Below are 26,604 nucleotides of genomic sequence, written 5' to 3' on the forward strand. Positions count from 1 at the left end.
TAGCTGCATTCACGGCTTTATACTGAGATTAAATTAAAGATAGGTGTACTCTAAAAGCCAATTAAATACATACTGTAAAAAAAAATGTGCTTATTTAGAGTAAAAAATGATTATTATAGATGTTTTCCTTTTCATTCCACTTCACAACAATGTGCTTCCTCTTGCTGGTCAATCACACACACACACACACACGTACTCCCAGCCCCAACCCCCACAAACACACACACAAAAAAATTACTAAATGTAATGTGAGAAGCTGTGAAAAGGTTCAACAGGTGTGAATACTTTCACAAGGTTCCGTATCCAATCATGCAGAGAGCAAAGTCCATCAATAATGGAGCAGAAAGTGTTTTTCTTCAATGCGATACAAGGTTTCTTGTGTGTGGACGGACAAATGGTGGCCATGTAAACTGGTGAATAATATTTACAGAGCCTCACACTGCACATCATTCATCACAAAATCACACAGCCCGGCTAGTCCCCAGAAACTAGGCATTAATCCATCATCTGCCTGCATCTCTTTTCTCTCCTTTATCCAGGCTTACACCTCCCATCCGTTCACCTTCCGTCTGCAAAGGACGGAAAAAGAAAACTTTGGGGTAATTCAAAAATAGAGGGACAGTCTCCAAAGTCAAAGTCGCTCTAACAAGCTCATTGAGACACACACGCGCATACAACCTGAAGGCCCCAAAAAGCTGGGGTGTGAGTGTGTGTGTGTGGGGGGGCAGAGGGCAAGCATCTGTCCCTTGTTCTCTTGTGCAGTGGTGGAGCAAGCCCAGAAGTCACAGACACTCTCCACTATCTGCCCTGTCATCCTCATTCATGCTTCCACTGAAACGATAAACCTTTGCACAAGTAGGATTAGCAGCAGAAAGCCATTAAGGGTCTAATTAGTCCTTCCCTTAGGATACAGTGTTGCTGCACAAGGGTTATATAATGGTGATTTGCAAGTTTAAATGAGCATGTTTCAGCAACAGTTTATTTTTATTATTAATAAATGGCCATAAATGTTCAGCTTTTACTTTGTTTGTATGTATGATCTGAGTAATTCTTCTACTGATGAAGATACAGTAGAAGAATTACTGTACTGATTACTGATGGGTTAGATCTTTAGGGATTTAACTCATCTTCCATATGGGTAAAATCCCTAGAGAGATTTTTTTTTCTTGCAGTTTGAACATTTCTAAAATGAAAATAATAAACAAAAGATAACTTGTATTTCTTAATTTTTCAAGGGCAAAAAAAATAAAAAAATACTGTTATTAATTATTTGGACATCCAGTCATTGCTCTTTTAGGGGAAATTAGGTGTGGTTGGAGCTTCTGTTGGTTGATTTAGAAAGATTACAGCCAGTCACGTGTTTGGACTGCGAGAGGAAGCTGGAGCACCTGGAGAGAACCCACACATGTACAGGGAGTACATGCAAACTCCACGCAACAAGACATCCTTGGATCTGAGCCCAACATGTTCTCGACGCAAAGCAACAGTGCTACCAGCTGGGTGTAGCCCGACTTCTTGTTTCCATGGAATAAGAATGTAATGTGGCTCAGACACTCTTCAAACTGGAAATGACAGGAGAACATGTCATTTAAATAAAACAGGAGCATGTTCATCTGTACGAACCAGGAAGGGCTACAACAAAAAAAAAAAGCTCCTTGCCCAAATTTGCCAATATCTGCCATCTTGGTAATCAATATTAAAGTGTAATACAGTCAACACTGTAACAAAAAAAAAAAGAAAAAAAAAAGGATTACACCAATGTTTCTGTTGCCATGTTCTCAAATAGGACATAAAAGCAGGGAAATAAGGCTCCAAAATCTTTGAGTTACCAAAATCTAAGAAACAACAATTAAACCCATTTTGGATCTTGCAAAACTTGGTCAAAATAAAGATTGCAGTCTAAGTGTGAGATTATGCCAAGAGCAATTAAAAAGACAATTTCATACACACCTATGCTACGTGGAACATGTAAATTTACTACCTGAGATTATTTAAACCTCAGCCGTAATTCAAAAGTAAAGTAGGTTTGCATGTAATAATTACACTGCACTTAAACAACGCAATTTGCTGCTTTAGTAAAGCCTATAAAACAAAATTAGGAACATTTAACATTAGTTATTTCAAAGGTCAAGAAAAGATTGCACTATATTGTGGAAATAATATTTCTTAAAATTGTTACATATTCCTGGAAGCACCAGAACCTCTGACTCTGGATGTAAATGATTTTTTAATGACAACCACTTGTTCTGGAACGCTCAGAAGTGCATAATCAGTTTGGCTTTCTTTTCATTTTTACAGTGAGCAGCATGTGAACATCTGAGTTCTGATAAGGAGAAGGTGAACCTGGCAGATCCACTCATGCATGGGTCTCCAGAGAAGCTGCTGTTTCTACAGGAACCCTTTGAACAGAACAGAGGCTTCATTCATTTTTGTGGGCTGGCATGAAAGCAGCCTCTGTAGTGGACGTTTTGAGACTACATCTTCTTCTTTTGTTTTTTTAAGATGGTTCTCTTGTTTTAGTTCCACTGTGGAACTAAAACAATAGAGTTTGTCACAGACACTTTGCAGTAGTTGGTCACTGAAGACAGACTTCCTGTTGGCGCTGACATCTGAAAAAGACACTCAGAGACATGCAAGTCCAGCAAACCAGCTGTAAACACAAACACAGCTGAAACTGATAGAGGAAAAGTTTTCCAAGGCAGTTAAAGCTTGGGTGTGTTTTGGGAAAAATGAAGGTTACTTAATGTGAAAATGACATATTCTAAGAAGTGGTGGCTTCAGTACTATTATTAATTCATGTTTCATGTGAGTGATCACAGTTTTAACGAGTAGCAACGTTTGACACAGTAAGAAAAGTCTTTTTAATTCGAGAAAACTTTAGTTGATGACTTAACAAATCGTGTGAACTTAATCAGCCATGTGAAATGTTGACTTATTCTGGCTCTGATTGGCTGTTATCTCTATCATCTAGTATTCATAAAATTATCACCTCAGGCTTCCGCATTGTGATGATACTTTAAGATTAGTTTTGAGGGGCTCAATACATCCAGTACATCTTCTCGGCATCCAGCAAACTTCATGTGTGTTACCACCACCTCTAGGACTGGATTGTGTGCATCAGTGTTGTGCCAGAAATTACAGAAAACTAAAGAGGTTGCGATTAATGGTGTCAGCACTTTTTCTGTGATTAATGAATTGATATTAAGGGATGTAATAATTCAGTCCATGGTTTTCTCCATAAGGACTCCATACCATGAGAATCTCACACTAATCTGCTGATGTCTTAAAAGGGCAAATGTTAAGGTTAAAGTAGTTGAGGCAGCTAGAACAAGTATGAAGTACAAGTGCACCGTAAAGTGACACGTCACTCGAAAAGTATAATCTAATCATCGTTGGACGTGTTGGAGTACATCTGCGCTTTATGTACAAATATTTGTTTCCAACCAGCACAATAAAAATGTTCAAGTAATAGAACATGGAGCCATAATTAAAATGGACTGCTGGGCGAAATTCTTGGACTGGTGCAAAATGAACAAAAGTGGGAAGATTCGCTGAGAATGTTTTCATTAATCAACAGTGAAGTTTGAAGATGAACAGTTACTGTTGTAGTTCAGAGCCAAAGTTACAGATCTGACTTTCTTGGATCCTCTTCATCCAACATCCCAGATGCTGGACCTTGGAGACCTGCTGTGGAAATGGTTACAGTCTGGTGTAAAGTTTAACTCCTTCTCAAGGTTCAGCAAGAACTCACTGGATGAATGCTAAAGAAAAATGTCTCCATTGGCATATGACACATGGCACTGTTGCCTTGCAAAAAGAAAGTCTTGGGTTTAAATCCGAGGCAGCACCTTTCTGTGTGGAGTTTTCATCTCCATTCAAGTAGGGCTATCTGTGCCATGTAGGGTTGCTTGTCTATTTTTTTTACTGAATATAGGCACTAACATCCCACTGGCCAGCAGTCATCATTATATAGAATTGTAAACGGTACTAGTAATGCTTTAGAATGTTTCAAAATGTCATATCTAAGTTTAGTACGTTTAAGGAAGCAAAAAATATTACCACTGGATAAAGTCTTACAAAGTGGCTCAGCTTCCGTCTGGACCGTAAGCCCCAAACAAAGATGAACTCTGAGCAGCGATGGAAAGTTTCCTGTGCCAGTTTGTGAGGAGATGGAGAGCTTAAACCTCTCAGCACATTAGCTCGATCAGCAGGGGGGCCAGAATAGCACAGAGAGAAACACAGACACACAGAGGATGAACGAGTCAAGCAGGCGTGAAACAACATGCCTGTAAAGAAAAAGGGAAACTTTGAAAAGGCATAATATTTGGATACCTCGCTCCCTGCCTGGTCAGCTCTTAACTAATTCACACCACCGGAAAATAATTAGTTGTTGCTTTCAGGCAAGACTGAGCCTACTGAGTGTAATTGGGGATTAAGCCTACAGAGCCCAGTCACTGCACTGCTTTGTGACCTTAGCTACTATGGTACAAATAATGGTATTCAGCCTATTTTGAAATAATCCAGCCGTATTTTTCACGTGAAAATTATTTCTCAAATAAAAGTTGTGAAATTTGCACACTGAGTAAAAATCTATGCTTTATTAGAGTTGAATTGACAGAAATAAATTCAACGCAGTACTCTCTAAAATAGGCGGCAAGTGGTCTTGTATGAGTTTATCAATGAGCATTCATCAATGAGTGTGCCACTTCAGGTTGATCCCCAGACTCTAATTCTGAGGTTACACAGAGCACAAATCTCTGTCCAGAGACACTCACAAAGTACCTTGTTTGGATATTTCTTTTCTCCTGCACTCAGCAGATGTCAATATATGAAAAACATATTATCTCAGTTCACAATCTATATTACTCAAAGTAAAAAAAATATATATACATATTTTTCACATTCCATAAATATTTTTTCATGAACGTTGCCTGGCTTGCACCAGACTGGCATCGTCTGCCGTAATGATCAGTGGTGTAACGTGGCACATTTGCTGACTGTTGCTCTTTACACCTGATTCAGCTAACTGCCATAACACAGTAAGAGACACTCAGACTACTTGGCTTCTCTTAAATGCCATCTTCTCCAATAAAATCAAATTTAGAAGTCGAGGAGAAGAGAATTTGATGCTGCAGCGATTACAAGCCTGGAAAGGTGGGGGTAAAAAAAACAAAACAGAAAAAAAAAAACATTGCAGACTTTGTTTAGCTTCTCATCCTGCTCCATCTCCTTTCCTCTCTCTTGGCCTTAATCCACTTAGTTGGCTCTTCCTGAGCTTGGAGCCTTCACTTTATTCCATTATAAAGACCCACCATATGATTTGCTGTTTATTTCATTAAAAATGGCCCAATCCATGACCCTTTGTCTAATCCATAATGCAGACTAGTGAGCTGCTGTAGTCTGCACCGCAGTCCGGACAGATGGGACCGAAGGGTGCAGGCATGGAGAGATGGAGGTCAAATGGATAAGGGAGAATTTGAGAGCCGTACTTATGAGTGAGCCTTTCCCAGCGAATATCATTTCACTGATGTAAATGATGATAGAACTGAGACTTTGCTACTCTATCTTTTGATGGTCGGAGATAGCTTTCATATGGTCCAGCGGTGATATGGAAATACCCTCATCTGCAGTTTGAATCCAGCCTGCGAAATGAACATAAATCCCTGGGCTTTTAAAAACTGAAACACCTTTGCTTGGAGCTCATACTGGAGCCGGTGCTTCAGCACATCCCGTTTAACCTTGAGAGAACTGAGCCATGCTGAGTCATTTTCTGTTGACTCGGTCCAATCGGAATTGGCCTGAGTTTGACCTTTCTTCTGTCTTTGTCCACTTCCAAACACTTGCTCCACCTTTGGCTGCCCTCTCAGAGCCAGCCTGCTCGACGTTTTCATCTTGTCAACAAATTTCCCACTCATCAACCTAATCTTGCCTGCGTTTGCACCTAATTGTTTATCGGGTTCTATAGATATTGACAGTACAGCACTATTTATCCCTGCTGTATTGCTAGACCTTGGCTGGACTCTCTGACAGCACGCATACAAGGGACTCATCCTGTAGAGGGAACATTTGTACTGATTGATTGGAAGAAAGCTTGTTTTGCTGTCTCTGTGCAGCCTCAATTCAGACCATTAAGAACAGTCAACTAATAATAATTACTTTTAACCGGGTTGAGTCCAAGAGCCTCGGCAAGAAGCCCGAGGACAGACAATACGGCCAGGAAGTGACTACAACCCTCTATCCATCGATAACGCCGGCATATCTCATTACCGTGGCGACCTGCGGTACACTGCCACTCGGTCCTGATCATATAAAAACCCATTTCAGTGTGCTGTCCCCGACGGAGCGCCGGCGTAGTGGAATATTCATTATTCAAATTTTAAGCATTGGAAATCCCAATATGTTACTGAGGCCAGATGAGACGAGATGAAATAGCTTACCCTTTTGTCCAGAGAGCACTGACTAATCGTCTCGCTCCCCAGAATCAATTTCCCAGCCGTAAGCATCAGACACTCCTGATTGTACTGTACTGTTGAGGACCCCCTCCACCGCTATCACCTAATACCCCTCCCGGCTGCCCAGAATAACTTATTGATTGGCGATGATGTTACGGGAGGTGCGGGTGGCCAGGGCGGAAGACGGACTGGCCTCAGTCATTCTCTGCAGGGCTAAATTTGGGTCCATTGTCATCAGATCTAGCGCATGCTGACATTATCACCAGCTGTCACCAGCACAGTTTTCTGGTTTTGAAGAAAAATTTGAAGAATTTTCTTGAAAAAAAAAAAAAAAATAAAGTTGATAAAAGCTCAGTAGAGATGCAACAAACTCCAGTTTTGTAAAGTTTTTAACCTGCGGAGGTAATAGAGATTCTCATTTAAGACCTGTAATATAAGAACACAGGAGAAGGGCATTCATTCATCACATCTTTTCTGGCCTTCCTGTCATCTTTTAATAATTTATGTTAGAAGTAGATGTGGTGTATTATTTTTAAGCAATGACAAAATGATTATCTTAAGTTTGAACTTTTCACAAATTCAAAGTGGTGCACAGAAAAGGTTCTAATCTATAAAGGATAGAGACCAACTAAGCAACTTTTCTGTATTATGTGCAGCGTTCAGCCTTCCTTGTATTTAATGATAATCTCTCACTTGCATTCAGAATGAACTGGAGCAATGTCTGGACAGGTCATAAAAAATCTAGTCTTCTCTTTTTTCATACGCTTTAACATTATCTGTGGTTTCTGTCTTAATTTATGACATATTTTACACTATAAGTAGCTTACTCCGTGTCTTCTTCCTTCAGTAAGAGCCACTGACCAGAAAAGAAAAAAAATTAATTTTCTGAATGGCTAGTAACCAGGAAGATCAAACTGAAATGAATCAGTTTGCTATCACCAAGTAAAAATAACGGTGGAATCAATAAATTGGGTCATTTCATCTGGTTGAATATTGTGTAATGTTAGCGGACACAGCCAAGAATCAAAAGCAAAACTGCTTCAGTGGCTGGTTACAAGATGTTTTGGGTTTTGATTCAGGTTTGCCCCCCTGAATATTAGGCTGATAACCTCTCTCTCTCTCTCTGATTCTGTGCTGAGACTGAAAAGTGTCTGTGATCAATACCTACAGGCCCTCCGCCAGAAGGCTGGTGTGTCTGTGGGCGTGTGTGTGCGTCTATACGTGTGCTGTGTCAGCATCCACTCAGGACTTCATCAAACACTCCCCACACCTTTTCCTCACACGCAGACACACATTTACAGACACCCACATCGGTCAACGCCCCACTCAGACGCTTGTTTTCCCCTTTCCACCTTCTTGCTCAGCAAACCGAAAGTCGCGCGCACACACAGGTCCTCTTGCATACACATATTCGTCCCACTGCACACGCGTCCCAACAAGGATGTTAAATACCATTCAAATGTCAGCCCCGCCGTATTGATTGGAATAATAACTCTGAAAGGAAGAAGAGATGGCTTGTTGATGCTAAGCAGGTGCATGATCGCCGTAACATCGTTCACTGTCACAAAGTTGCCATGTAAGGGTTTCCGGATCCCCTGGCAGAAAGTGGATCAGGGTTTACGTTCGACCACCGAGGCCTTTTATTTCTGTCATTAATCATTGTTCAGTGACAGGCACACCCGGATTCATGCTGAGAGCGGGGTCATTCTGAAAGCCCTCTGGACACGGTCGCTGTGTGTGCATGACAAAACCAGAGGGTATGTTCACCACCAGGTGATTTTTGCTTCCTGTCATGTATGATTGCAAGAAAAAATATATATATATTTTTAGCACATTCTAGCAGTATAGCTTGCAGATTGTGAATGCTATCCATGTTCTTACTGAATTTTTTTTTCATTTAAGTGCAAAACTGATAAGCTAGACTCTTAGTATTTCTCATTTGTATATCTCATTATGCCCTACATCAGCAAACTCCACTGAATTCATGCAAGATCTTTAGATACTGATTCCATGAAGAGCTTATTAAGCAGTTAGTAATGCATTGTAAAAGATTAAAGTGTAATGAGATGTAAGATGTAATTGCTTTTGTGTGTTTTAACTTGTACTTTGCTTTTCAGGAATTTTAGCAGTGCAGAGATTATTTCTGTTAGCTTGACAAAGCATAGCTTTTCAGACACCATCCATTCATCCACACATTTTCTGTAACCAGTTAACCCTGTTCAGAATCACCGGAAGGTCACAGGCAATAGGAAAAGACACTAATTTATCAACCATATACAGACTAACACCTAACAGCCATTTAAAGGATCTCCAACTTACTGAACATTCATGCTTAGGGATTACTGAAAGGGTGTGAAAAACCTTGGAGAACATTCGAACATTGCACACATTATGGGTTGAATGCTCAACAAGTCATATAAAAACAGTAAACAAAAAAGGTCAGCCTACCAAATCAATAAGCTAAAAAAAAACAGTATAGATACATCCGTTTGTTGAAGACAGTAGCTATATATGTAAGGTATGTGAATGAAAAAGTTTTTACCAATGAATTTCTGCTAATTTATGCAACACATCAGTTTCTAAATGACACTGATCAGTTTTTTAGAGTCAAAAAAAATCCCTAGGATTTTTATCAAATGTCTCTTTCACTGAAGAGTTTCTGCTTATATGGGCAAATGTTTTATTTACAGTGCTATTGTAGCTTAGATAAAGAAGTAAAGCCTTTTTATACTTTTACAACTGAGCGTTTTACAAGATGCTGTTGTTAGTCTTCAAAAACATCCAAGTGCCTCTAACAACAAGTCTCTTATTGAACTATTTAAAGAGTGTGCTAAAAGAGTCTGAAAAGACCCTAAATCTAGCAGCAAGAAACTGCTAAGTCGGCAACACTGTAACCTTACAAGCTTTTTTTCTTCCCTTGATCAAGTATTAATATGGGTGTGTGTGTGTGTGAGTGTGTGTGTGTGTGTGAGGGACAGAGACAGAGGGCTGAACAAGTCTCAATCAAACAAGATTTATCTATTTTCTACAACATAAAGCAAAATCAAGTAACAAAAAAAATCCTATTCACTCTTACAAAGTAATATCTTTGATAAATTGTTATATATCTGAAGAGTTTTAGGAGTAAACCAAAACCACATCCATGCAAGCTGTCGATCTCAAAGGTAATTTCAAGATTGACCCTCCTGTGGTCCTAGCAAGCCGCTCAGGAGGATTGTAACAGTGTCATGATTGGACAGCGGGGAAGTGGGGACAAAAGGGTGTCCTGTCAAACCAGCACTTTCTGAAACCACCCAAAAAAAGAACTTGCAAAAGCGCATTCGGGGTCAGTGCGACACTGCCGGACTGCGCACAGAGTAAAAACAACCCATAGGCTCTAAATTGCCCCGTCTTAACACCATGGAAGGGTTAAGGACATTTTCTTGACAACCAGGCTGTTGTCATTGATCTTCACACAGATCATCAGTTCATCTAGTTGCAGCAAATAGAAACACTTTTACATAAAAGAAATCGTTTTACGCAGTCATTTGTTTCATGCCTTATTATGACCAAACTGCAAAAGTACGAAACGGCAAAATGACCAGCAACATCCCCACCTTCTTCCTTGTGTAATTGTATTTATTTAAAAATATCTAAAACATTTTTGCCAGCTTTTGATACATAATAACTCTTTGCTTGGTGAAATGTGTAAACCTGTGATTGTAAAGGTGCAACAATAAAGAAAACAGTTACTCCTCACCTGGCAGGAACCTCAACATTGGAGATTGCGTAGAAGTATTTTAGCAGGTTTTCTCTCTGGACATAGGTGCCTCCGAGCGCAGGCCGTAGCAGCCTCATCCTCAGGTTGGTGAAGGTAAAGAAGTCCCTCAGTCCCTTCATACTTTCCATGCGGGTGTACAGGTTGTCCATGTTCTGCAGCCGGGGGCCTGCAAACAGAGCAAAGCGCTCCCTCACCTCGAACTTCACATTCTTGTCGTTCTTGGAGCCGACCCAGCGCGAGTACTGCTCAGTGCAAATGACCCGTGTCAGGTTTGTGGGTGAGAGGTCACGCACTAGTTTGGGCTGCATGTTGAAGGCGTCTTGGCAGTCGTCGGCATAAAACTGGTAAGGTTGCCAGGAGCGCCCGTGGTCCATGGACTTATCCAGAACCATGATTGTGGGACGGCCATATTCAAACGTGATCTGGATGTCGTCTGTGAGCTCCAGACTCTTGTTCCAAGACATGGTGACGTTGGCGAGTAGGGGCTCTGGATGTCGACCCCAGGACACCGTCTGCCAGTAGGTGATTAGGCCGTTGCGTTCACGGTCCTGCATCAGCTGAGGAGGGTGAGCCAAGTCTGGGTTGGAGGCATCACACTCGTCACTGCACAAATATGGGTTCTCCTGCAAAAGAGATGCAGACAAAGCAGAAAGGTAAGTAAATAACCAAAACCTTCTGATGCTACTTTGATTAAGCTATTGACAAGAAGAGCAGTTTAGGATGTTTTCAGGAAGCAATGACTTCATTATGCACTCAGCTGGTCACCAATATGACAAAGCTATAAAAAAAAACAACAACCCTAAAATAAGTTTCAGTTGAAGTACAAAATGCTTTGGTATGTTTTAGCCATAACTCTCTCCTCCAAAGCCGTGTTACCTGTGACTAGATATATGTACTTGCTCCAAGAATGTCCAAAAATAGAATGCAAAGTAACCCATTTTTTCCACCAAAACAAAAACAAAAAATCTTAGTAAGGCAGGCCCTGCCAAGACACTTGGGAGGCCTGAAAAGTAAACTTGCAAAACAACACAACACAAAGTGTGAAGGTCAGGGGGATCGTGCATCATCACCGTCTTTGCATGGGCAGCAGAGTGCTGCTGCACTTTAACTCTAGAGGATTGATCCTCCACTTCCACTGATGCCAAGACTTTGAAACTGCTGCCCTGCCACACAAGCAAAAGTCAACAGGATTATTCACAGAGCCCCACAAGCCTCTTTCCACCCGCTGTAAGAAATGTCTTTTACTCTGATTGGAGATCTTCTTGTGCGACAAGGAAAACAATTTCGTCACCCACTCACTCATAATTGGATACCCCAAAAATGCACCGAGTCTGTTGAAATGCTAGAATGCTATTACCAAATGGTAATCTAACCACTGCGGTCACAAATATAATCACCGAATGAATTATTTTCGAAAACAACTCTATTTTATGATTGAAGTGTGACACGCTGCACACTCGTGTAACAAGGGGGTTGGGACTGAAAGACTCACAAAGCTCCAGCGTTCACATAGATTTCGCCAGATTTCTGACAGCCCATTCAAAACAGGAGTCAAAATATTTGCTCAAAGAATTCCCAGAGATCTGCACTCATCCCTCTTGATGCTTAATTTGCTAAATTCAGCTCGGGTTCTGTTTGGTTTGTATTACACACAGAAGGCTCATTGTATGCCCCCAGGAAGCACTAATTACTTTGATAAGGGTTATTATTTTCTCCCCTATTTATTAAAGTTGCGCTGTCTGTCGAATGAGTCAGTGCATATATTTCATAGGAACCGACTCATTTGTTTGAAATGATTGAGTATTGATGTTAATATTTCTGAACTCTAAATTCTCTTAACTTAGAGCTTCTTGTCACTACAAATAACTGTACACATTTATGCCTCACATCTAAATGAATAAGTTTAGATGTTTTTATGTTTCTATTTAGTTAATTAGACAGAAATGAATTCTCAAGTATTTACTTCACCTACATGTTTTGCTTCTTGATCCTGATTTTTACAGTTGCAGTCATTCTTAATTTTATTACAGTACGATCAATATCAGTAGTTTGCAAAGAAAATTTTATTTTCCTCCTCTTTCTCCACTTTTTGTTGTCTGAAAATTATGATTCCCTTTAATTCCAGTGTATAAAAATGTCACAGGCCCACCTTGAAAAGCAGTTTTTATAAAGTAAGGATAGTAGGCTGGGGGAAAAGATGTCCAAATAATTATTTAAATAAACAATTAAATACACAAATCTAGTCACAGCATATCAAGACAAAAAACATACAAAAAATGACAAGCTGGAGAAAGTGACCAAATTATCCTGCAAATATTCAAAGAAATTTCAGCTTTGAGACGAGTGAAGACACAATGGCAGCTAGACAGCAGCGCAGTTGAGAATGAACTGTTTTGTTTTTGATTTACAGTTAAAAGAATAGTAGATTTATTATAACTCCCTAATTATGGAGTGATCTCTTTAGTGAGGAGGAAGTTCAGAAGGCTGTTCATAGCAGCTGCCAAGGAAAAGTGTGGCTTCTTGCTTCCCTCCACACACCGAAACACAGGCTTTTACATTTTTATAGAAATCAACTAAACTGGTGGGGGCAGCCAGCTGACTGAATATGAACGCAAAGAGGGCAGTCTGTTTGTAGCACATTATATAATTTTAACTAAACACATATCAATGTTTTCAAACCTTGGTTTTTGTTAATATCGCGATGATTTTCCTTGTATGGCAAAAGAAAAGAAGACATTTGAGAAGACAGTATCACATGAGAATTTGTAAAGAAATTGGTTAAAAGGTACTTCCAGCAGAACCTTTGTATGCAAAAAAAAAAAAAATTAAAAAGTGGTTAATTGTGTTATAATTTTGAACATGTTTAAATCAATGTAATTAATTAATCAAGAAGAATGTGTTAAAGTACTGGCCCTAAGCTTGGAATGTACATACATGCAGTCATACCGTTAACACAATTTATGTTTTTTCCGATATGTTGCCTGATGTTTGAGGGAAGTGCAATTTTATGAGACATATGGAAAAGAATTGTCTTTTAGTTATGTTGCACATTTAAGACACAGAAAATTAGAAAAAGCTAGTCAAATGTTTTGGGACTGTCGGCAAGACATGCAACCTCAGCATAGAAAGCGCCGACCACCACAAGTCCATGCTGTCATTAAATTACATTACATTTTTTCATTTTTATCAGATGTCTGTTACAACTGGATAAATATTGGATCACATACTGATGCACTATTAATGTAAAAGTCAAAACAAAGTATATTTTAGTTTGATGCAGCTGCATTTGTTTGCCTACATTTTCACCCATAATTTGTTTTTTGATCATCAACCTCAAACCCCCTGCGGCCTTTAAAAGGTGGATGCAACGTTTTCCTTTCACATCATCGATGGTAAATGGCGGCAGAAATCAGCAGGGCGCTTTAACCAGCTCAAACCAAAGCGCACGCTAATGAGCCTTCCAGATATTTTGTTTGCAGAGCAGGTTTCGCATGGAAATGTGAGTATTGCTACATGCTGAGCATACAGATGAAGGAATGTTGTGGGAGTGGCCAGCAAAGTGAAAACTTTTGGGGTGCTTTTATTGTTTTTGCAACTATTGTGAATTTCAACTTTTTATTGCCTCCTTTCAGTTCCGCAGAGGCTGAGCGGTCAATTTTCAAAAGATCTTGGTGGAGTATCACATGAAGCAGCAGTTTCTTCTTTATGATGTAAGCTCTAACGTGAAAGCAATACCGCATTATATTGATGTACCGTGCGAGCTTAGATCATGTGTCACAGCTTCTTTGCAGACGTTCAGTTTTTCACATCGGGAGCCAGCGAGGGGCAGCGTCTGTTGGTGCTGCTCGGGGCGGGGGGAAAGTGAGCAGTCACTCAAAGCCACTCTTGCGGAGTAACACCGAAAAGGAAAAAGTTGGAATCCTGTGAGGCCGTCGTTATAAATCATCTGATTTGTGGTGACAGCGCAGAGCGGGAAAACTCTAAACAAAAGCAAACGCTGAGGTGGTGCTGAGGAAGGCTGGGCTCATAATGCATGTGAAGACACAGCTGTGAAGCGACACTATCTATACACCACAAACTGATGATACATCTTGCTTCACACTGAAGCCACATCGCAGCATTGTTTACTACCTGATAACCCAATTACCCCCATTGCAGCGACTCAGATAGAGATCACTGCCAGCACAAACACACTTAGGATGATAATCTACTATGCACGTAAACAACTGCAAACAGACGAGGTAATCAGAGTCAGGTGAGGAGGGTTGCTGCGGATGTTGGGAGCGCGACTGGCTGCCCTGTTGGAGGTCCAGCTGCTCCTGTTAGCGCGTCCCGACCCAGCTCCAGACAAATGTTTACACACTTGGAGGCAACGATTAGCACACTGTTGTTCTGGAGATGACCCCTGACCCCACAAATCCTATTGAAAATGACCGCCCTGTCGTCCTGTCCCAGATACAGAGCGAACTCCTTCCAGGTTAGCACTCGCGCTCTCACAGAGGAATCCGCCGCACAGGGCTTTGTGTGGCGGTTTTGTGCGCAAGCAAAGCTGCGTGAGCAGCAGTGGAAATAAAAGTTCATGCAATTTTTCTTACACTTTGTTGGAGCCGTTGTGTCAAACAGCTGCATGTTGCTGCTCGTCAGGTTGCTCTGACCTTACAGAGCCCTTCGGGATTAGCTACAGTAGAGGTGATATGCACTGTACAATAATAGAGGCGAGAAGATTTTCATCCCCCACAAGAGCTTTACGCGAGGTTATGTCTAAGCCCTTTTGTGCACCTTGTCCTCCTTATCCCCCTCTGCCGCCTGCCACTGCTTTGTCCCTGCTCCTCGGCATATCTGCGCCAGTATAGGCACAAACTCCCGCAAACACGCTCTGTCTCTGTGTGATCCAGGCCTAATACTGCAGCAGGTGGCCCATGTCGCTAAGCCCCTCCAGCAATTATCCTCACTGGGCTCTTGCCTCCACCACAACAGCTGCCATTTTGCCCCAGTGACGAGTGGATTCCTTGTTTTGACTTGCGGGACAACAATGGGAACCAAGACAATAAGGAAAAGTATTCGAACCCCCTTCAATGTTTTTCACTGTTGTCACATTGCAAACACAAAATGTCAATGTCAGTAGAGCTGTGAAGTGGAAAGCAGATAGTTTTGAAAGTAACTAAACTGATTTTTTTTTAAATAAGTGCTGTCTAGAATCACCTTTCTTCTCTTTTTTTTTTTGCAGCTGCCTTTCACTACAATTAAAATTTTCCTTTTCCGACCACGCACACTTAAATGTCCTTTAATTCAAACCTTTCCATTCCAACTCTACCTCTACGTTCATCAAGGACATCAAAGTTGCCCTGAGTCACCCAACTTTTAAACACAACTTTCCAGCACAGATTTTAACTCAAGTTGAGTTGTAGACCTGAAATATTCAGTTATCGAAAAGTTAAATTTTTATATCGTTTTAGCCATTTTAGCCCTCATCATTTTCACTGCAGTTATTTGTTCGCCTTGCTGCCCTGTCCAGCCCTTTGGTGTACTCCTTGTTTTGTAAATGTTAATGACATTTGAACTGAATTAGGCTCTAACCAATTTCCTGACCAAGCGCAATGCCATAGCATGACGCTACCATCACCAAGTTTATAGCATAAGGCTGGTGTAACATCACTGGTATAATGTCCACAATATCAGTTTTTTACCACACAGTGTCCTGTGAGTGTGAAAAAACACAATGCTTTCCTACTTCCTAAATATTACCTTACAAGAGGAATGTTGTCACTATGACTTATTGCTCTTAATTACTTTTAAAAAAGTGAAAAACTGATATATTGTTTTCAGGGAAAACACTTTGCCAACATGTATTTACATGGAAATCACTGCTCTTTACCTGCTTCTCATCTCCCTTCCTGTTCATTTCTCTCCACTCGAAACATGTCACTGTGCTCTCCTGCTCTCTCTTCTCCGTCCACTTTCAGAAGTTTCTATCTTATATTGGTGGCGAGGGGAATAAAGGCAGGCACACACACAACACAATTTATTATGTTTTGAGGAAACATCAAACAGAACGACCTTCCCATTAAAAAGGCCACAGAAGGGATGAGAACGGGATATTGCTTTTCACTTATGACATCTTTCCGTCACGCTGGAAGTTCTTTTTCAAGGAGAGTGATGGTGGTTTCTCTCCGTCTGAGTATGGCCTGACAAATCTGCACATGCATGGAGGGGAATACAAACATTTGGGTATCCCTAACAAAAAAAAAAAAACAGTCCCTTCAAGTATCATAAGTGTGTGACTGCAAATGTTCTTTGTCTTTTAAGGACTGAAATGAAACAAATGTGAAGTTTAGGAAAGTGGCTGGTAAGAAGAAGTGGGGGAATTCTGGTTTTTGTTTTTAGAGATACTCCAACACCCACTAATTTATTTATTTTTTTTCAAATAGATGGACATTTATAGTTCAAGAAGACTAGCCTCACCTCTGCTTTCAAGCTGCACAGTAGCTCATTACTTGTTCAGGCAATCATAAATAAAATAAATAAAATTTCCTCTAAGCAGCTACAAACCCTGAGCTGCATGTCTGTGCTGGATTTCTTCTTCTTCTTTTTTTTTGCATTTATTTTATTTTCTTCAATATTTTTGCCTTACGTTTGCTCTAAGAGTGACAATTCTCTTAAAAAATAACATTTTATTTGAATTCAGGAAGAGAAAGTAGGAAAAAGAAAGGAGTCACAGAAGAGGAACAGATTAATAAGACGCAGCTTCAGTGGTTCATCACAGTTTAGTCAGAACCAAAGCAATAAATACTCACCGACATAATTTAGTAGGTTTTAAAGAAAATTTAACAAAGTGTTCTCTGCTTTTATTTGCAGCTAAGCATTTACTATTCCTATCAAAGTTTAATTCATTTTACGCATTGTTAAAACCTTACACAATTCCATGAAATAGCTGCGATTTCTGAGCTGGACAAAGCTCCCAGAGTTTCGAGGAACTGGCAACAGTTCTGGTGAAAATCGTTCAAATAAAAACTAAAAGGACAAGGGGGGAAAAGTAATCATAGTGCTATAAGTAGGTGCTAAATCCTTTGATGGTAAGACTGAACCAGGCAGAGTGCTCAAAGGTATACTTCCAGTTCCTGTTCCATTTCATCTAAAAAATAAGTGTTTTAGCATGAAAATGAAATAAATGTTTTTTTTCTAACTCCATTTTAACAGCACGTCACCTTTGACTTATTTAGCTACTTTTAACAGACACCATTTTGACTCGATTTATCCAAACTCTCGCATGCTGCTGGTATATTTATGAATAAAACACCATATAATGTCCTAGGAGTTTTTTTTTTTTTTTTTTTTTTTTTTTTTTTTTTTGGGGGGGTTTTTTTTTGCTTTAATTACCTGAAACACTGTTTATTGGTTTCTTGTGAAATGCCTTCCAAACAGCTCCTCGGCGCGTGTAAATGTATCTTAGGTGTGCATTTGAGTGGGCAGGTGTTGTTTATGTCTGCGTGTGTGTGTGTGTGTGTGTGTGTGCGTGTGTGTGTGTGTGCGCAAGGAAAAAAAGAAGAAAGAAGAAATGTTTACTGTAGGCATGTGTGACTGGAGGAGGAGGAAGAGGAGAGAAGGACAGAGCAGAGACATCATGCTGCTCCAAGGCAGCAGCAGCTGAGCTCATCTTAAAGTCCCCACAGTTGGACCTGGGCATGTTATTTAAAAAAAAAACTTAACTTAGACTACAGCAGATGTACTTCATTGGGAGGACCACATTTTCAGAGAAAACAGTTGCTGTTTTCTCAGTAAGCACTTAAGAGCTGAATTCAGGGAAAAGCTGCTATATTTTATTGATGTTTTTCAATCTAAAGCCCACCAGAAAGCAGGAGAAAGAAAAGGGGATTCTAGGGCTTCAAATCAACTGAGATATGGATTGTGTAACAGAATATTAAGTTATTTCTTCATTGTTAGATTGTGGAAGTGCAACAAACTTAAAGTATAACACGGTTTATTAGAAGACACTATTCCTCTTGGTAGAGCACAGCAGGTATACAGGATGTCACTGAACTGACACCAGGTTTAATTAAAATACCTCATACAGACTCAGGTTTGTCATTGCTTCACCTACAGAGTTGCACCTCATTTCTTTGCCACTTTGAACCTCTGACATTTTTTTTTCTCTGACAGACGTTCTTAATCTTTACACTTTAATAATAATTTTGAGTCTTGTCATCATATCTTTTCAGGGTAGGATGAGGACTCTCATGTTGCCACCCTTTATTATTATTATTATTATTATTATTATTATTATTATTATTATTATTATTATTATTATTATTATTATTTTAAAATAGCTTTCCGATACTTTCATTTTTTCTTATTATGAAACAAAATTTATTTTTGTAAGACATAACTCACACCAATAGGTAAATCTTTTTGGCATCTAAAGACTAAATCCAAATGAAGATGTAAAATGTTACGTATAAGCCATATCGTGCAGTATTGAAAAATAAATGTAAAGAGAAAGCAATGTGGTTAAAAATAATTGGAGTCTTGAAAAAGGAGGACAGTTCATTGTTATCCAGGAAATATTTCTTTTTTTTAGTAAAGCAGTTTCTGAATTACTCAAACACACTTATTACAAGACTGTTCTAAAGTAATTAAACTGGAGTTATTTTTTATAGTGAACACAGAAAGACAAAAAAAAAGTTCTCAATTTTTAGAATTAATCTTAAATACTTTCCTGTTGAGCTTAAAAGTCTAAACCCAGTTCTGAAGTTCCTGATATGGAGCCATGTTGGAAATTTCCTGATTTTGACTCAAACTGAGACCAAACATACAACAAAACAAGGATGTTTCTGAGAAATATGTATATCCAAATGCTTTTAGAAAGCTAGAGACATTTCCTTTGTTTGATGTTTTTTTAATAAACCACATGATGCAAAGATTTTGGAACAGAATAAATCTCAAGTGGAACAAAGAATGAGAACCTTCAAAGACTTTTCAATACTTCAAATCAAAAAGTTGCAGCAAGGTCTTTTTCTTTCTAGCTAAGATTTTCAAAAGAAACCTTGCATCTATGCAGATGTGGTCATAGCTGTAAGTATCTACAGCTATGAGCACATCTGGAGCAGAAAAAATATCAGACTGCTCAAAAAAATGCTTTGCGTTGCCCGTCTGCGTTACTGAATCCCTCACACTTGTAATCATGCTCAAATTGTTTCAAAGCTCCTACATATGTTTGCTCCTCTTCAAACAGGTATCTGTCCAGAGATCCTGGTTGGTTGATAAGGTGGTTTACTAAGTCCACCTCAGGCTGTTTAAGCGCCTGCGGCCAATCCCTCTTAGAATCACCTCAGTGAAGGATAAATCTCACTTAAAACTATCCTCCCGTTCTGCCAACACATCTAAACACTCTCAGATCACTTTCAACCGTGTCCTAATGGGAAAGCGAGCCACACCATTACATCACTGCACCCTCCCCCATGTAGGTTGTTTGTACATTCACTCTCGTTGCCTGTTCTCCTCAACTATCTGTTCCCTTCGCCAATTACAGTACGCCTTGCAGCGTGAGACCAGTTCCTGCTGCACCTGTATTCACCCCCAGTCGGGTTTTGTCAGGACATTGGCCACCTGGGCTATCATTTACACCAAGGAGGTTCGTCGAGATTTGGCCCACTCCTGGATTTATTCCACCCCCGTCCTCTCGTGTGGCATTGATGGGCCACTGCTGGGCAGGGCAGGCCATCCGGGTCTGGCAAGGCTGCACCAGGCAGTGAGCCTGAATTATGGCCACCGGCCCAGTCTGAGACGCACTGATCCACACTACCAGCTGCCATCTTTCTCCCCTTCCTGCATGCTCCCCTTCCGCTGCTGCGCGGCTCCTCTCTCCTCTCATGTCTATTTTTAGAGCTGGCTGATTTCTAGCTTCTAAAATGGGCAAATGTGTTGTGGAACAGCAAGGTGTATATATGTGTGTTTGTGTGGATGTTTCATTCGTGTTGTTGTTTTAGTGTCTTCCTTAGACATACCAACACACACTCTCAGCCAACTCGTCCACATGTTTCTCAAACCCCGGCCGGTCCCTGTTAACGCCACATTCCGAGACACATGCACATTCCCATTAGCATTCGACTGCTCTCTGTTCTCCACCCAAGGGAGATGGCAGATTGAAGGTTTGGTTTCAAATCCAAAAAAAAAGAGAAAAAAATGAAATAAAAAATAGCAACAAACGAAAGCCAAACCCTTCTAAATGCAGCATTTTTGAGACAGGCGCTGTGAGTGCCTCTGCGGGACAGTAGAAGGGTTTCGTCTTTATACTTCAGCTTTGATCTGGCCCATCTCTTTCTCATCATTAGCTGCCTATCTGCAGCATTCTTCCCTTGAATATCTTTGCTCCATCACTCCCTACAAGCCCTATAGTAGATTATACAATGAAACTACACACAACACACACACACACACACACAAAAAGAAAAAAAAGCCACTGAAGCTCCTCATGCAGCACTGGTGACAGTAGCATCTTTTTCAAAGTGCTGGAAGCGTGTCACGTTGAAAGAAGCCAACATGATGCTGGCCGCGTTGGCTGTGCAGACACGATACCGCATTCCCAAGAAACGAGTTAGATGAATGGAGTAGAAAAAGAAATAGATCCCTATAGAGAAGGAAGAAACAAAACTTACTGTAAAGTGGTGGAAGCAATGGAAACCACTATGCTTTAAAAAAGTGAATTCTCCCAGAGTGTGTAGTAACACTCCTTCTGTAGGGCGAGAGATGGAGGGGATAAAAGTACTTTGCATCTTCCGGAGCTTATCTCAAGTCTTTCTATAGATGAACGACTCAGTGGGATGTGAAGATTTTTGTCATATATATATATAAATATTCCCAAGTGAGAAGAATTTTAATCTTGATTTGTGGCGATGCTGAATGAGTGACTGAAAAAGTAAACCAATTAGATATGATACTGACTTTTCCGTGTAGCTGCTAAAACTAGGCATGGCAAAAAAGGAGGGGAAAAAAGATGCTTCCCTAAAAAAAATCACAATGTGCACATTAGGCAAATGCCACAGTTTTGTGGTTTTTCTATGAAACAGCGAAACAAAAGTTTATTTTTTTTGTTTTAATTTAAACCAGGAAATGAATAGTTATTGTAAGCATATTCTGTTAAATGGACTATAGAGAACCTCAAACAGTGACACAGAAAATAATACCATTTCTGTTCCTTATTGAGTGGCACAAATACCACAAGCATGGGAATGTTTCCAAACAGCTTAAGCCATCCCTATTATTAGTGTAAAAGTGTAGAACTCTTACTTAGCAAGCTGACCAGCAGTGTGCAGTAAAACTGCACAACGGAGTGTGTTTTAGTTCAAGCACTAAAATTATAATTTTATGAAACTCTAATCTGCATTGACATCAGTACTTCCAAATACTGCAAAAAAAAAGAAAAAACATACTAAGTGTTACATTTATTATAGTATAATGTAGACTTTGGTCTAAATGTTAAGTTTTTACAGAACATGAAAGGAGAATAAACACCCTGCCATAGTTTTAAAATATTTCAGTAAACACCATGATTATCCCTGTTTGTCACATCCAGAAATATTCCACATTTGCATTAATTTTCTTTTCTGTGGAAAGTTTAAAAATGTAGTAGTCTTCTTCCTAGCAACAAGTGGGGGAAGGGGCTTGCTGCATTATTCTGCACAGGTGAAGGTGTCGCTGGTCACTCTGACACTTTCAGTAGCACTGAAATGAAATGTCTAAAATCAGTAGCAATAGTGTGATAGGAAAAGTAAAGAGTTTCAAAGCTTTTCGAATATTCATTATGTCGTTATTGATAATCGTCCACGCCTGGTGCATATTAATAAATGATCAGCAATGCCAACTTGGTGCCTCTAATGGAAGCAGTCAGAGAATGAACACTTGTCACGCTGCAGAAGACTTGAGGCGAAGGAAGCCTCACTTGCTCAGTGGACGGACGGTTATATGCTTCAGAAAAATAGCCTCTGAGAAAAGTAGTCAGTGCATTTTGGAATATTAAGCTGACATCTCTCTTTTCTCACATAACCGTTACTCACTAAGCCCCCTAATCAGAGCAGTCTGGGACCTGTTTCAATCCCCACAACCATAAATGACCTTACGGGAACCAAAACTTTCCACTGTAAAGCTCCCATCCCATCCCACAAGAAAGTGCTGACTAAGCCCAGACTCCTTCCTGTCCCGCCCTCCATCACCCTTCTTTCTGTTTCTTTCTGTCTCATCAGCTGTGCAGCATACTCAGGATCCTTGGGATGAAGCGTCGCCAGCCAACCCCTTGTAAGGAAGCCCATTAAGGACTGCATCAATATTTCATCATCGCTCACTCAGAAACATAGTTATAGAAGTTTCCAGGCCCGGGCCATTAGGGGGCAGACGTCAATACGTTATGGCAGCAGGCATCACTTCACCTCTTGCCTCACTCAGGTCCATCTAATCTCTTAAGCGGAGAGGTTTCACTCAAAACAATGCCGGCTTCCGCTACTAAAACAAGTCGTTAACCATTAGGTATCCGAGGTACACGTTATCCTCTCCTGTTTAAACGACTTCACATGTTAATTATCAGCCTATGACAGAAGAAGGTAAAACTTTTCCCAAAGTAGCAAATATCTTCTAACTTAGAAAAAAAAAGGATAGTTAACAGAATTGCATTATTATATAACATGATATAGACAGTCCTACACATTGGTTCTAACACTGTTTGTGAGATTTTGAGTCACGGCTGTGGAGACGAGTCTGGCGCCATCGCCAGTGAGTGAACGTTCAGGGACAGCAGGTCGATTGTCAAGAGAAAAAAATAAAAAAAAATCTCATCTCTCACACACAATGAGACAAGACATGAGTCAAAGCTCAGATAGAAAACTTATCATTGACCACAGAAAAGAAGAGAACCCTAATTGCAGTCTTATGATTGAGATTTTATTACCTTTATTTCAAACTATTATACCTTCATTAGCCAGGATTGGCCTGCAGGCTTTAGTAGACATTTTAACGAGGTTTTTTTTTTCCCTCGGTTCATCCTGTAGTGTCCTTGGAAGTGAAAGGTCCTGATATCTGCATTTCATCCGTAAGACTTTGAGGCTCTTTCTATGAGTCTAAATATGAGTTTGACTCAAGGTCATAAAGTTCATGTTAGGTGCAAACGTCAATGTCTATTCAAGGTCAAATGTTTAAGTATTAATCTTGCTCTGACTTCTTGTTTTCCCCTTTGTGTGTCACCCTCAAGCTTCACATTATCTCAGTCCTGTCTGCCACAACCTGAATAAAAGTTTTCAAGCTCTAAAACGTCACTCTCTGTCACCAACCGCAAAGTTTGGCAAGTCTGAGAGCACTCTTTACTTATTGATACACTGAGAAAATAAATGAGAAAATCACAGGTGCGTGACTCAACCTACCAGAGTGCAGACCTTCTCGGGTGGATTTCCACACGTGATTCCGGGAGGATCCACCTTGATCCGCATGTAGTCCTTCATGAACGCGGGACTGGGCTGGCATGCGTAATGTTCCCACACCGAGCCCTCGTCCGTGCTCACCAGGGACTTGCACATGTTGTACTGGCCGAGGGCGGAGGCCCAACAGTGCAGCAGCAGCAGCAGCAGCAACAGCAACAACGCAGCCCGGAGGAGCATGGCAGGCCTGGGGAGTGGCGTATGGAGCACAGGGTGAGGGGGCCACACGTCTTAGAGGAGAGGTAAAGCGCATGGAGGGGTGATCACAGGGAGAACGTGAGCATCCTGACCACCGTGCGACTTTTAAAAGGACTCGCCTCTTAGCTTTTGATTGGAATCCCTCGGGTGAAAGGAGACAGGTAGATATGCAGCTTTCAGTCAGCGTCGCCTGACAAACACTGACGTCCCCCGGGGAGAAACGAGAGAGAGAGAGACAGAGGTAAAGAAGTTTGTTGCTTGGGACGGCTGGTTTCCACGGGAACAGATGGGCGGATACGGTTACTGAGAGGACTCTCGGTGTGCACTTTTACCATAATGTTGTAGGGACTTGGGTGGGAGATGCTCACGGGAATCCATGTTTCAGAGAGCGGGGTCCTGCAACGGAAGAGCGGCGCCGGGAGGGGAGGGTGAAAAAGCAGCGGCTGTGTCTCCGGCTAGATCCATTGAAGGGGCTCAGACCGCCTGGGCTCCTCTTGTAGATCTGGAGCGCTGTGAGAACAATATAGGAGGAAAAGTTAATAAAAAAAGAATAGAATTACATTATTTATTCCTGACATTGCTTGTTGTGCAGCCTAGAAACTTTTTATGAACGAAATTCATTATACCACTACTACTTGCCACACTACTTCTCCGTTTCCACTAAGAGTATAAAATTGAAGTTGTCCTCTCTAACCTGTGGTGCTTTGCGTTTCAAAATTATTGGCCACGTAAAACCCGCCAAAAAGCGCGTATCTGTGTACCTTAATCTTGTGCGTAAAAACACGTGCTGCTGCCCGGTGCATGTAATTCCACTTGTGCTGCAGAGTGGGCTACAGATGTTGCAACCACGATTACACTGTAAAAAGTACCAGTTAACATCTATTTGGATCATCCTTTATTATTATTATTATTATTATTATTATTATTATTATTATTATTATTATTATTATTATTATTATTAGACTGGAGTATGTGCAAAATGCGGAGCTGGAAGAATATCTTTTGCGGCTCCGTGGAGAGGAAAAAGTAAGTTTTCTTTAAGTTCATCGGGTGCATTATACCCTCTTAGCTATTCTTATTTCATGGCGCACCTAACTTTAAGCGGAAACTCCAAACTTAATTCAACTCTAATTATTGTTTTGCTTTGGGGGGGTTTTTCGCACGCATTGATAAATGAGACACAGATTGCGCTTCCATAGTCATTTTCAGGGATTGTAATCCGAACCTCGCACGCCTTGTGACAGAAGTCCGGTCCGCGAACAGCACGTCCCGACCCATGCAGACTTTGTTCACTTGACAAGTAGCCCAGGCGGATTTCCCCCGGCACCGATTATTCAGGGGTGTGTCAGTTTCCACAGTTATGCACCCGACAGCGCAGCGTCGCTTTCACACACACCACACACAAACTGTTTACTGACTCGCTGCCTTTTCTTTCTACCTGATTCAAATAAAAGCTCAAAGAGGCCGTCTGTTCACTCCCGACAAAACCCACTAAGTGCTCCGTTTTGCGTGCACATACGTCCAGCAAGATAAACGCACCGTGCTGCGAAATGCTTGATCAGATAGAGCACTTACTTCTTGCACGCGTCTCTCTGAGGCCAGTCAGCACTATAAATCCCCTCCGATCTTCCACTGTACTCGCTCCCCGCCGCCGTCTCCTCACTGTACTCCCGATATCAATCTGCCCTGCGCACTGTTTGTTGCTTTTTATTGTTGTTGTTGTTGTTATTATTCTTATTTGCAGTCAGCCGGATACTTTTCTTTTCTATTTTTAAATCTTCCTTTTATCCCACCGTAGATGGCTGCGCACTGATGGCTCAGCGGTGTCCTAGATCTGGGATCGGCCGGGAAAAGAGGAATGAATTCCACCGTCAGGGAGTATCAAAAGTATAAAATATTGAGTTTGAAGAAAGGCTTGAGCCCGCCCCGATCAGCCCCCCCCCCCTCTCCACCTCCGTCCCTCCTCCTCCTCTTCCCACTTTACAAGCTTCGGGTTTACCCGGGATGCTCAAGGGCAGAAAGAGAGGGATGGGAGGGGAGGGGGGTGGAAAGGGCTTTATGGAAAATATCACCCTCCCTCCTCCTCTTCTCTCTCTCTCCGTTTCCTATCTCCCTCCCTCTATCTCTCTCACTCGCAGTCTCTCTCTCTCTCTCTCTCTCTCTCTCTCTCTCTCTCTCTCTCTCTCTCTCTCTCTCTCTCTCCCTCCCTCTGTGTTAATGCCGAGGCTAAATCCTTTTACCATCACTTTCAATCACTATCTCAGCTTCTATCTGCTCTAGTGCAGCTGTCTGAACCGGGGCGGTGCAACTTCGCGAGTCCGCCGCTGTTCTCAGCTGTCCTCAGCCCCCCCGGTCAGGTCCGAACAGCACCCGGCTCGGTGTCAAGGACCGAGCGGGAAGACTGGAGGTGTGTCCAAGATTACGATTATAGTTAGTTTTGAACTATAATTAAAAGATAAGAAGCTAGATTTGGATTTAGAACGAAGAGTTCACAGCTGAATTCAATTGTTTTATCACACTGCAGGCTACAAGAAATGACAATGGTCTGTATAGTTTAAAGAGTTCTTTATATTTTCTTTTATAAGTTTTATTTATTTATTTTTAATGACTGCGTTAGAGTTTTGGAGAGCATCGCTCTCTTCTGTGGCAGCCATGCGCTGTCCACGGTGCTTAATTTGTGGGAAATCTGTGATTTCGCCTCTTGAGACCTTCCTGGAGGAATTCTGACAGTGTTTTA

General features: G+C 41.0%; 1 protein-coding gene across 1 annotated transcript in view; it reads right to left on the bottom strand.

The window, feature by feature from the left end:
• The window catches only part of ntng2b (netrin g2b), a 97,485-nt gene extending 71,728 nt beyond the window's left edge, over window positions 1–25,757 (bottom strand). Inside the window, exons 1-3 of the mRNA XM_044143949.1 lie at window positions 25,443–25,757; window positions 23,616–24,377; window positions 10,192–10,835 (exon numbers count right to left, since the gene is read on the bottom strand). Coding sequence (XP_043999884.1) covers window positions 10,192–10,835; window positions 23,616–23,849 — 878 coding nt within the window. The 5' untranslated portion in view covers window positions 23,850–24,377; window positions 25,443–25,757. The remainder of the gene's footprint in view (window positions 1–10,191; window positions 10,836–23,615; window positions 24,378–25,442) is intronic.
• Window positions 25,758–26,604: the final 847 nt, after the last annotated feature.

This window comes from Gambusia affinis, linkage group LG17, assembly GCF_019740435.1.
Source record: "Gambusia affinis linkage group LG17, SWU_Gaff_1.0, whole genome shotgun sequence".
NCBI lineage: Eukaryota > Metazoa > Chordata > Actinopteri > Cyprinodontiformes > Poeciliidae > Gambusia > Gambusia affinis.